The 12,465-nt window shown below is 37.6% G+C and overlaps 2 protein-coding genes and 1 pseudogene across 2 annotated transcripts; 2 read left to right on the forward strand and 1 right to left on the reverse strand.

Moving 5' to 3' along the window:
* The first annotated feature begins 1,726 nt into the window (after positions 1-1,726).
* On the forward strand, positions 1,727-3,068 carry LOC110626986 (stem 28 kDa glycoprotein). The gene is made up of 3 exons (XM_021773199.2): positions 1,727-2,181; positions 2,530-2,739; positions 2,823-3,068. The coding sequence occupies exons 1-3, from the start codon at positions 1,784-1,786 to the stop codon at positions 2,998-3,000; spliced, it is 786 nt and encodes a 261-aa protein (XP_021628891.1). The 5' UTR covers positions 1,727-1,783; the 3' UTR covers positions 3,001-3,068.
* Positions 3,069-3,837: 769 nt separating this feature from the next.
* On the forward strand, positions 3,838-5,132 carry LOC110626068 (profilin-3). The gene is made up of 3 exons (XM_021771805.2): positions 3,838-4,029; positions 4,317-4,454; positions 4,697-5,132. The coding sequence occupies exons 1-3, from the start codon at positions 3,907-3,909 to the stop codon at positions 4,829-4,831; spliced, it is 396 nt and encodes a 131-aa protein (XP_021627497.1). The 5' UTR covers positions 3,838-3,906; the 3' UTR covers positions 4,832-5,132.
* Positions 5,133-5,582: 450 nt separating this feature from the next.
* On the reverse strand, positions 5,583-7,656 carry LOC110626067 (annotated as a pseudogene).
* Positions 7,657-12,465: the final 4,809 nt, after the last annotated feature.

The following is a 12,465-nucleotide window of genomic DNA, read 5'->3' on the forward strand; positions in this document are numbered from 1 at the left end:
TGAAGCGTAAAATATTTATAAAAAATTTAATATTTGATATTATATTAAATTTAAATTAAATTTAATTCAAGGTATCTATATTATTATATTTTTTATTTATAAATTTGGTGCTAAATTAAAGATTTTGAGAGCAAAGTAGATGCTTGTCATAACTTGTACATAACCAAAAATGATAGTTCATTTGAGATACTGAATAAACTTTTTTAGGAAAAATAATTAAAATTTCAGATTACTTTTAAATCGCAATAAAATTTAAGATTTTTTTCCTACCATTTGTAACAAATTAATTCTTCCTTGGGAAATGGATGGATGATTCATGATTTCACCCGTTGAATTAATATTCATGTAAGAAAAAAAAAATTAAACAAAAATATATACCACTCAAATTGAGTGATCTCAAAGAGGATATTTTAGTAAATTTTTCATTAAACTTAACTAATGCAATAAATAATTTATCTTTTTATTTTCGCCGATCAATTTAAATATTTTAAACTTATGGTTTGATTTACGTTTATTTCTAAACTTTCAATTTAGGATAATTAAATTAAAATTTTAAAATTTATTTCAATTTTATCAATGAATACAAATTAATTTTAATCGAAATTGCCACCATGCCATTTTATTTAGCCATTTTGTTATTTTTTAATTTATATTTTTTAATTTTTTTAGAAGTATTTTAGTCATGAAACATGTCCGTATATTAATAAAAATATATTTTTTTCATCTCATAATTTTACTTTTTATGTATTAAAAAATTATTTTTTATTAATTTTTAATTATATTTATTTTAAAATATTAAATTTTATTAAATATTAAAAGAGATTTTAATTTTTTTTTAAATAAAATGAATTTAAATAGAATTATAATAGTAAATTTATATGTTAATATAATGTAAAAATAAATAATAATTTAAAAATAAATAAAAATTATAATACGATTGCTGTAATAAATACATTTGGTTTTGAAACGACTTAATTTAAGCTATATAGCAATACTAAGAATTAAAAAGGAAAAATAAAACTCAAAACCAACTATGAAGGGACGAGAGAAAATTGTGGGAAGTGGGGATGTGGATGTGGGTGTGGGTGTAAGGGTCAACTCTTGGATTACAACCTTTTTTAATTTGAAAGAAAGCTTTGTCATATAATATCCGCCCTACTCCATTTTCTTTTCTAGAAAACCTAGTTCATATTTTCAATTTTACTTTTTTTTTTTTCTATTTTTCTTACCTAACATTCAAGTTAATAGTTTTAGCTTATTGATAATCGGGAACTCTCAAATTTTAATTATAATAAAAATAAATTCTGAAAAAAATATATAATATCCATATATCTCATTATGGTTTCTCGTAAATAGAACAAATCAAGGGCACCATTGAACAACAAAAACAAAGGTTGCCACTCTTGTAATTTCCAACAAAATCTGAGCAATAGCACAAGTGGTGGCATTATGGTAAAATAGCCATAAAAGCGGTGGCAATTTGAAAGAAACAAAGGGCTGTCGTTTTATTTTTCAAACCGATGGCGGCTTAAGAAGCACAACCAAAACACAATAGCTATCATACAATGTATCACTATAGCGTTGAATATATAGAAACGAATTTTACACACGTGTGGATATAGTTTCTATAGAGTGATGCGCGGTCCACCATAATCAGGCATGCAGGTAATTTCAACGCAAATCTAAGGTCATATACCATGAATCATCCTATTTAAAGAAAATGAAAAATTTTCATTTCATCGTCTAAATTATTCCTTTTTCCTCCAAAAATCGCCGTATAATTATGGCATTTTTGCTCCTCCTACTATTCCTAGCAGCAACTACTGTAACTTCCCACTCCCACGCCTCAGAACTCAGCTTCCTCCATCAAATCCACCTTCTTCGCCCCCAATCCGGGGCGGCCGGCGACCATCTTCCTGGCATAACTTGCCTGAGTTGGCGTCTTGGTGTTGAAACTAACAATATCGTTGGATGGATAACAGTTCCTGGGGAATGTGAAGGTTATGTAGGGCATTACATGTTAGGCCAACAATATCGAGAAGATTCTAAAGCCGTCACCGACGAGGCTTTTCTCTATGCCGCCAGCCTCAAGCTGGCCGGGGACGGCAATGACATATGGATCTTTGACATTGATGAGACTACACTTTCAAATTTACCCTACTATGCTTCCCATGGATTTGGGTACGTATTTGATTGATTGGTTCATTATTTCGTTGATAAGCTAAATAATCAATTAAATTATATTTTTAATTATATAAAATAATTCTGCATGTCAGATGATCAAAATACTTTCTTTAAATCTTATAACTATTACCATTAATTTTAAATTGTCTCTCGCTTTTTATTTTTTTTATATTTTAAAAATAACAATGCTAAAATATAAAGAATGGTTTTTTTTTGTTGATTTTTTAAAACAATAAAAATGTATTTTAATATATATATGTTTTAGGTAATTAGCAGTAATCCTTAATTTTCTCATTTTAAATGTAGAAAAAGAAAATTTGGATAATAATGATGAGAAGATTTCAGGGCACAACCATTCAATGCAACACTGTTCAACAAATGGGTTCTGGAAGGCAAAGCTCCAGCGTTGCCAGAGTCTTTGAAACTGTACAGGAAACTAAGATCTCTTGGAATCAAAATTGTCTTCATTACAGGAAGAACTGAAGATCAGAGAACTGTCACAGCCAACAATCTGAAGAAGGCTGGTTACAGCTCATGGCTGAAGCTTATACTCAAGTAATAATATAATTATTTACGTATATGAAGTGTGATTTAATTTGATTCTGTAAATGAAAAATTGGTGGGTGCATGCACTGCAGGTCATCTTCTTATTCAGGAAAAACAGCAGTTTTCTACAAATCAAGCGAAAGGGCAAAGCTTGAGAAGAATGGTTACAGAATCATTGGAAACATTGGTGATCAATGGAGCGATCTCTTGGGTACTAATACAGGAAATCGAACGTTCAAGTTGCCTGATCCAATGTACTACATTAGTTAATTTGTATTAGTGAGTTGTATTCGACTTCATTTCAATGAATAAAACTTCCAATGAAATTAATTTGATTAAAATTTCCATGGATTATATTTATGCATATTTGGTAAAGGAAAGCGTGACATTTAGTGGAAGTGAAGAGTGAGAGGTCGGACAATGAATAATGATATAAAGAGATTCCTGAGACCAGATGTGATGTAAAACATGACTAGTGACCAAGCAGCAAGCACCACAAGTTATTGTCTTTCCTGTATTCGGTGGACCTACTTCACATTTTTTAACCATCTTCAAATTCTATGGTCTGGTTTAGAATATCAGTCCGAAAAATTGATTAATGATATTAGAAATTTATAAAATAAAATTTCAAGCTAGCACAATGGAACGAGATGGAGGCCGAGAAGAACCGGCGGCCAAATTTTCTCGTAATTTATTTTTAATATTTAATTTAATTTTCTAAATTGCGTAACTGTAAATTGTGAGTATGATCCTTTTTTTTCTCTGCTCTTACGGTTCACCTCATCTCTAATATTAATAATAAAAATAATAATTTTTTTTAAATAATAAAAATAATAATTAATTGAAAGATTACAGGATAATAGCATATATATAAAAATAAAGTATACATATATTGAAACTTTTGTCTGAGCATTCATACGCAAAAGAAACTCCGTTAAACTCAAGGAGAACGTGAACGGCACTCATTCAATCAAGTTCAAACACACGGCCAAGATCCGATCACAAGTCAGACACCACCATCATCAATAATACTTCTGTGGAACCTACTTAACACGTGGACACGTTCTCTGTCCTTTGAAATCACTATATATACCTCTCTTCTTCAAACCATAAGCTTTCAAACTGCACGACGTAAAAGAAAATAAACAAATTGAAGACGGTTACGATTAGTCGAAAATGTCGTGGCAAACTTACGTTGATGAGCACCTTATGTGCGACATCGACGGCCACCATCTCACGGCCGCCGCTATCATCGGTCACGATGGCAGTGTTTGGGCCCAGAGCTCCAGCTTCCCTCAGGTCTAGGCTCTCTCTATGATTCTATTTTATCCTGATCTGATTGTTTGGATTATTGGATTTTGTCTGGTAATTGCTTTAATTTTTCTAGATTTGGATTGGATCTGGTTGTTACTGTATAAAAACAAAACGGTCTTTATTTTACTAATCCTGTTCCTGTTAGAGGATCTATTTTTATAATTTAACCTTTTGGATTTTTTTTTTCTCTGATCTGTTGTTTTCTTTTTTCCTTAGCACATTTATATGGAATGTTACCCGCCATTGGCTGATTCATATGTTGGCTTTTCCAGTTTAAGCCAGCAGAGGTTGCGGCCATCATGAAAGATTTTGATGAACCTGGATCCCTTGCACCAACAGGTTTGCACCTTGGTGGCACAAAGTACATGGTGATCCAAGGAGAGGCTGGAGCTGTGATTCGCGGAAAGAAGGTGTTTAATTGTTTAGATAATTGGGTTTCTTATTTATTCTCATTGTTATATTGATCTATATTTAGTCTGAATTATGTGGCAGTTGTTAAGTTTTAGGCTTTTATATTATGCTACAACTTAGTGCATAACACGGTATCACATTTACTTTATGAAGAGCTCAAAATCGCAGAATACATTGTGAATACAGACGTTGTCTGCAGATGAAATTCCATATTCTTCATACGTTAACAATCATTTTACAGGGTTCTGGTGGCGTCACTGTGAAGAAAACGAACCAAGCTCTCATTTTTGGTATTTATGATGAACCAATGACTCCAGGACAGTGCAACATGGTTGTAGAGAGGCTGGGTGATTACCTCCTTGATCAAGGCCTGTAGGCTCTTAATTCTTCGACTTAGCTTCATGGTTGTCAAATGCTGATTTCTGGTTTGGGCTTGCAGCTGGCCATGAACTGACATTAATGATTTTGCTGGGAAATAACGTTGTGAGGACAAAACAGTGGTTTTTTTCCCCTACTTTTATTGTTGATTGTGTAGGTCCATTGCCTTTTTCTTTTCAACTCCAGCTATGCTTTCTTAATTTATGTGTATTCATGCTCCGGTCTCTTAATTAAGTTTGCGTATTTCAAGTTTGAACGTTTTGGATTTATTTTATAATACATAATACAAAGATTTTCTATACGGGATTTGATACTCGTGCATTTTTTGGTTTTCTTTGAGTACATTTACGTCCCCTTCTTTAAAGGTTTCTCTACAAAGCTTGGTGGTGAGAAAATGCGTATTCTGATAACAGCCAAAGCGAACAGTCCATGCTGTTCTTGATGCATCATAACAAGCCAGCAAGTTTCCATTTGCTATGATTTCTACCATTTTCTGTTGATGCAAATCATACTTGCTTGAACGTGGAAAAGAAAGATGATGTCTATGTGTTCATGGGAATTAGATACATCAAAAAACGTGGAAAAGTTCTATTTTATTTTTGAAAAATCCATATCTGATCCTTAATCTTGGGAATTAGATACATCAAAAAACGATAAAAGTCCACATTCAGAGATTCTGTGCAGAGGAGATGCAAATTTTGCAATTCTTGATTTCAAATCCAAGCTCAGAATTGAACATAACAAGGAAAAAAAAAAAAAAAAAAGCTTTCATTTCATTTTCTAAGTAATTTACACAGACCAAACTTTGATCAATCCTAGCTATTAACTGCCAACCTTAGTTGAGAAGAGAAGCTTAGGATGTCTTTGTTTAACAGAACCCATCAAATATCTAAACCTTCAACGGCTTGGGAACATGATCAGTGCATTCTGACACTGCTTATGCTATTCCTAGCAGCCATTATTTCGTTGAGCGAAAGCTTCTTCTTTGGCCCTGGCTCCGCCCGCTGCTTTGGAGCACTGTGAGACCTCAATTTGGCCTTGGAAGGATTTTGTGTTGGACATATAATTAGGGAAGTTTGAGTGAGGCCTGAAGAAACTGCCTCCACAAACACTCTTGGCTGGCGTTGCAGGGGCATTCGACCTGACAGAGTTTGCAAAATCTTGATGATTTTTGTAATATGGTATGGAGATTCGAGCTGGAATTGGACATGGAAGAGGTGATGAGTAAGGTACTCCGTCGTCATATTCTGATAATGCTGCAGCGGCTCTACGAGATCTTGATCTGGGTTTGATTTCAACTATTTTTGGGCTTTCATCAAATTCATAAGATGCAAACAGCCTCTCACTGTGGAATTCACTTTTTGTATCATCAAATTTTTCCTGAAAATGTTAAAAAAAGAAACCAAGTGAACCCATTTCTTCAATAAAAAGATTGGACTTCATACAAGTTTGCAAAACAGGATCTTACAATTGATTTTCGTGGTCGGTTTTCAGGTTGAAATCTATTCTCCTTGTTTATAGAACGACGAGCACGTTGGGATCGAACAGAAGTTTGAGCTCTTATAAGAGCTTGCATACTGTGAAGAGTTGCAGCAGCCTGCTTTCGGACCAGATAGCCTCTAACAAGTGCCTGCATCTTCACCAATCCTTTCAATGCTCGAAGAGCTTTTCGAGCCTGCGATTAACCAAATAAACCCATTAAGAATATTAAAGAGTCAATTTACAGAACACCTTACAAACACAGCTTTCTCATGGAGCAGTTCATAGAGCAGATGAAAAAGAAAAGACGAGTTGAAGTAGGACTTAGCAATCATCCCAAAACAGAGGGGACCAAAGAAAAAACATTTGAATCAGTGTTTCCAGCTTTTGAGAGAGTAAGATTTAAGAAAAGTAACTAAAGCTAAAAGCTAAATTTACTTTTCTCAGAAAAAATGTAGTACTGACACTGTTTCATTAATTACCCTTGGTGTGTGTTTCCAGCTTTCACGAGTAGACATAAAAGCAATTTATACAATTTCCTCCACAATGTTATAAACATTTTGTTACAAGGAAGAAAAAAAAACACACAATTGTAATAAAGCAGAGCAGAAACTGCAAAAATCTAAAAATACCCAGATGAGAGTATCAACTTTTGAACTTGATCTGAATCATACCCATGAAAAAAGAAAATTAAAAAAAGCTGAAAATTACTCTGTCAAAACCACCCACTTATCAGTAAGAAAATTTTTTAAATAAAGCCCTACTTTTGCTTACCAAAAAGCCTCTGAAAACGGTTTGAACTTTGATTGCAGCCCACTTCTCTGTCTCGCTACCATACGTTGTCCCTCTGCCATTGCTGGTCAGCCTCACTACCGCCATCGCGGCCTGTGCTGCAGCCACTGCATCGTCGGCCGCTGCAGCCGTCGCAGATGCCACAGCTATTGCGTGTTTGTTCTGATCTCTTTCAGTCTCAGCAATGTAGGATCTGAGCCAGGCAGCATCTTTCACCTGAAGGTTATAACGAGGGATCACACTGTTATCCCTTCCTGATTTGCCAAAACTCCATCTTGTTTTCGCTCTCTTTTCGCTTGAAATTGAACTTGAACTGTCACCACCATTATCTCTTCCTTTATCTTTCTTCATCCCCAACAAGCCTTTTAGCCACCTTGTAGCTTTACCCATCTTGTCTAGATCTCTCTCTCGTTCACTACAACTTGGATAATCTTAGAAAGACAAACAATGCATTAGAGCCCAGAATGTGAAGCACTGAATAAATTAACAATTAAACTAGAAATTGAAGTAGCATGAGAAAAAGTAAAAACCAAGCAATTAAATAAATAAATTATCCAATTCAAAAAACTAAAACAGCGCCGGATTTTATCTTTCTCCCTCTCTGCTATTCCTTTAAATCAAGCCGAAATTAGCTGCACGAATCGTGGATTCTGATTTAAAGCCTCGGAAGAAATCGTCTAATGTGCTTTTTGTAACCTGATTTGAGAAGGATTCATTTACTGAGCCATTAATTCGGATTATTTCCCATTTGATTCAGAATTTGGTAACGGCAAATAAAATTTGATTTAAATAGCTTGAATTAAGGCGAGAATGTTTGGTTTATTGGTTTTTGTCTGGTAATTGCTTTATATGGAATTGTTACCCGCCATTGGCTGATTCATATGTTGGCTTTTCCAGTTTAAGCCAGCAGAGGTTGCGGCCATCATGAAAGATTTTGATGAACCTGGATCCCTTGCACCAACAGGTTTGCACCTTGGTGGCACAAAGTACATGGTGATCCAAGAAGAGGCTGGAGCTGTGATTGGCGGGCGTTTTACAAAATTAGGATCGGGCGAATATAATTTTGATAATTTACGGTCGGCTAAAATTTATTTACCGATTTGGAGTTCGCCTACCACGTGGCAGGTGAAAAGAGGACTTGGCGCTTTTTTGACAGACGCCAGACCTGGCCGCTTCTCAAAGAGGCGTCTGGCACGTGAGAAGCTTGTTTTCTTCTTTTTTTTTAATTTTTTTATTTTTAATTATTAATATATTATAATTAAATATTTATATTATATTAATTTAATAATTAAATATATATAAGAGTATTAAATTAAATAATTAATAAAAAAATTAATTAATTAATTAATATGAAAATTTAAAATTATAAAAATTAAATTTATTTGTTATTGTATTTTTATTTAAAATTATAAAATAAAATTATACTGTAATTTAAATAATTAATAAAAAATAAATAAATAAACTAATTAATATGAATATTTAAAATTATAAAAATTAAATTTACTTTTTATTAAATTGTTATTTAGAATTATAGAATAAAATTATGTTGTGATTAAATATTATATGTGATCACCTAATTATTTATAATTTATCAAAAATAATAAATTTAATTAAATATTTTAATAGCAAAATAATATAATAATTTTAAATATTTTATATAAATTGTTTATAATTTATTAAAAAAATAAATAAATTAAGTAATTAATTCAATTAAATAATTTTGTATAAATTTAATAGCAGATTAATATTATAATTCTAAATATTTTTATGTGCATTTCTTTATTATTAAGTTTTATAATATTTTTATATATTAAAAATATTTTTATAAAATATAATAACTGATGACCGCTGGATTTCTTCACCCCAGAACAGGGGCGTGACCGCAGCCAAAGGCCCATGATACAGAGGCCCACGCACTTGATACCCCCCAACAAGCCTGGCTCATTCCAGCTTCCGGGCCGGGCTCGACCAAGCTTCCTCACTCAGTCCAGTCTGATCCCTGACCAGCAGACCCCTCTCAGGCCCAGCGTCCAGCCCAACTCTCGGCCCAGCCCGGGGTCCAGAACAGTACTCACCAGACAGCCTGGCAGATCCGCTCGAACGTACGCATGAGGAGAATCAGAGGCCGTTACGCATGTAACAGGCAGCTGATACCCTAGTACACCCGAATCTGTATGGCAGAGACGCGTGGCCCAATCCTGGAGAGACCTTTACACGTCACCAGCAAGCAAGACAATGTATAAAAGAGGAGTCCCCTCCTCAGAATGTTTTAAGCTTTATTATTCAATACAAAAACCCTATTCTATTGGATCTCAGATCATCAATTGGCGCCGTCTGTGGGAAACGACGGAGATCTTTTCATCACCGGAGTTTTCACTCTTAAAGAAACCCACTGAGATCCACGATGGCTAATCACCAAGAAAGTAACCTTAACGTCCCAAATGACCTAAACTCTGCCCAAGAGGGGCAACAATTCTCCTTTTCTAGTCCTACGGCATTAAACAACCAAACACATGTTCCTCTTAATCCCTCGCCAAGTTTGGCAGGGAACACTCCCGCTGTCACCTTGTCTAACCAAGATCTTCAAAACATGGCTTTCCAGTTACAGAATACAGCCCACTGGTTGGGGCAGATAATGCAACAAAGAGGCCTCAACACCCCAGCAAATACATTTCCGGTTGTGGAGGAACCTCAAACCAATGACCCCCGACCTGCACCTGACCGTCTTCAAACCAGCAGCCGCGATACTGAAGAAAGAGGGAGAAGAGCCGGCGAAGAGGAAGGACCGGAGGCCCGAATCCATGGGAGGAGGGCGAGAGAGATGATAGAAAATGAGGAGGTGGATAACTATTCCGCCGAACTAACCGGGTGGACGGGAACTGAAGCAGAGGAGCAGGAGTACCACCTGGAGAAAAAACTCAGCCCAGAAGACGAGAAGGTGGACCAAAAGTTGAAGAAACTGAGAGAACAGCTCCTCGCCGAGTTAGGTAAGAAAGACCAAAGCCAAACCTCCCTGCCTACTTCTTCTCCCTTCTCAAAGGTAATGCAGCAGGAGACTGTTCCCAAAAAGTTTATGATGCCGCCGATGGCAGCCTATAATGGGGCTGGAAACCCGAGAGAACATGTCATGAACTATAAGACCTTCATGGAGTTGCAAACTCTGTCAGATGCTCTGATGTGCAAGGTGTTCCCAACAACGCTCTCGGGACCAGCGAGGGCATGGTTCAACAGCCTGGAGGCCGGAAGCATTAAAAGTTTTGGAGACCTTGCCCTCCGCTTCATCAGCCGGTTCGTAGCCGGGGTGCCAGCAGATAGGAAGACAAGCTATCTGGAAACAGTTAGGCAAAAAGCTGGTGAATCTCTCAGAGAGTATGTCACCCGTTTCAATACGGAGGCCCTGCAGATTCCCGAGCTCGACGAAGGAAGGGCGGTAGAGGCCATGCAAAAGGGAATAACCTCTGCCGAGTTCTTTGGTTCTTTGAGCAGGAAACCTCCGACCTCACTGGCCGAGTTGATGAAGAGGGCGGAAAAGTACATAAGGCAGGATGACGCCTTAGTAACGAGTAGATTTGCTAAAGGGGTGGCAGGAAAAGAGAAAGCCCCGGAGGAAGGAAGGCTGGAGAAACACGAGAAGAAGCGTAGGAAGAGGCCTGAGCCATATAAGCAGGCCTGGGAAAGAAGGGATCAAAGGCCCCCCCCTCCTCCCAGGGCTCATGAACCACGAGTGCTCCCCCCTTGGGTTCCTGAGAAGCCTACTCCCCTCAACGCTTCCAGAGCCGAAGTGCTCATGGCAGTCCAGGATAAGGAGTTCCTCCAGTGGCCTAAACCCATGAGGTCGGAAGCAGATCAGAGGAATCCTGACAAGTATTGTCAGTACCACCGGACACATGGCCACGATACAAATAACTGTTTTCAGTTAATCACGGAGATTGAAAGATTGATAAAAAGGGGGCATCTCAAAAATTTTGTGAAGAAACCGGAGGGGCAGAGGCCTCCGCCCAATCCGGCAGCCCAGATGCCCAGGAGAACCGGAGCTGGACCAGTGAATGATGGGTCTAGTGGGACTATTAATATGATTGTTGGAGGAACTGGAGGACGGATGAGCCGTCGAGGAAAGAAGAGAAACCGGGAAGGAGAGATCAGCAATGGCGAGGTCATGCAGATCGTTGAACACTCACCCATGGCCATCGTTTTCTCTTCAGAAGATGCACAGGGCATTCAGATGCCCCATGATGACGCGCTTGTTATTGAAGCAGTCATTCATAATTTTCGGGTGAAGAAGGTTCTGGTGGATGATGGGAGTAAGGTCAATTTATTGCCATATCGGGTTTTCCAGCAGATGGGAATCCCGGAGGAACAGCTGGTTCGGGACCAGTCACCCATCAAAGGGATCGGAGGAGCACCGGTATTTGTAGAAGGGAAGGTGAAGCTGGCCCTTACCTTGGGAGAAGCACCCAGAGCTCGCACCCATCATGAGGTGTTTTTGGTGGTTAAACTCCCACTGAGTTATAATGCGATTTTAGGGAGGCCGGCGTTGTTTAGCTTTGAAGCTGTCACCAGCATCAGGTATTTGGCACTTAAGTTTCCAACGGAAGAAGGAGTGGGAATGGTTCGGGAGCCAGGAAGAAGCAAGGGCGGTATACTTGGCCACAGTAACAGAACCGAGCTCAACTGGAGAAGCACTCGACTCGGAAGTTCTGGAGGTCAGAGATGAAACAAAAGAAGCCCGGACAGAGCCAGTCGGAGAATTGGAGACCTTCCCCTTATCAGGAGCAGATGCAAGCAAGGTTTTCAGTCTTAACGCCAACCTCACCAAAGAACAAAAAGCTGAAGTCATGACTCTGATCCGAGGTCACGCGTCGACCTTCGCATGGAAGCCCTCAGACATGCCAGGAATTGACCCCAAAGTGATGACACACCGATTGAATGTCCTCCCCGAGGCCAGACCAGTGAAGCAAAAGAAGAGAGTAGTAGGAAGAGAAAAACAGCAAGCCACCCGGGAGGAAGTGCAGAAGTTAGAAGAGGCAGGCTTTATTAGGGAAGTAATGTACCCACAATGGTTGGCAAATCCTGTGTTAGTCAAAAAAGCCAATGGCAAATACAGGATGTGCATATATTTTACCGACCTAAATAAAGCCTGCCCCAAAGATTGTTACCCCCTCCCCGATATTAATAAAATGGTCGATTCAACGGCCGGATTTGATTATATGTCTTCTTTGGATGCTATGTCTGGTTATCACCAAATCCCAATGGAGAAGTCGGATGAGGAGAAAACCTCATTTATAACTGAAGATGGGACTTACTGCTACAAAGCTATGCCTTTCGGATTAAGAAACGCCGGGGCAACTTACCAACGATTAA

This window comes from Manihot esculenta, chromosome 11 (genome assembly GCF_001659605.2).
Source record: "Manihot esculenta cultivar AM560-2 chromosome 11, M.esculenta_v8, whole genome shotgun sequence".
Classification (NCBI taxonomy): Eukaryota; Viridiplantae; Streptophyta; class Magnoliopsida; order Malpighiales; family Euphorbiaceae; genus Manihot; species Manihot esculenta.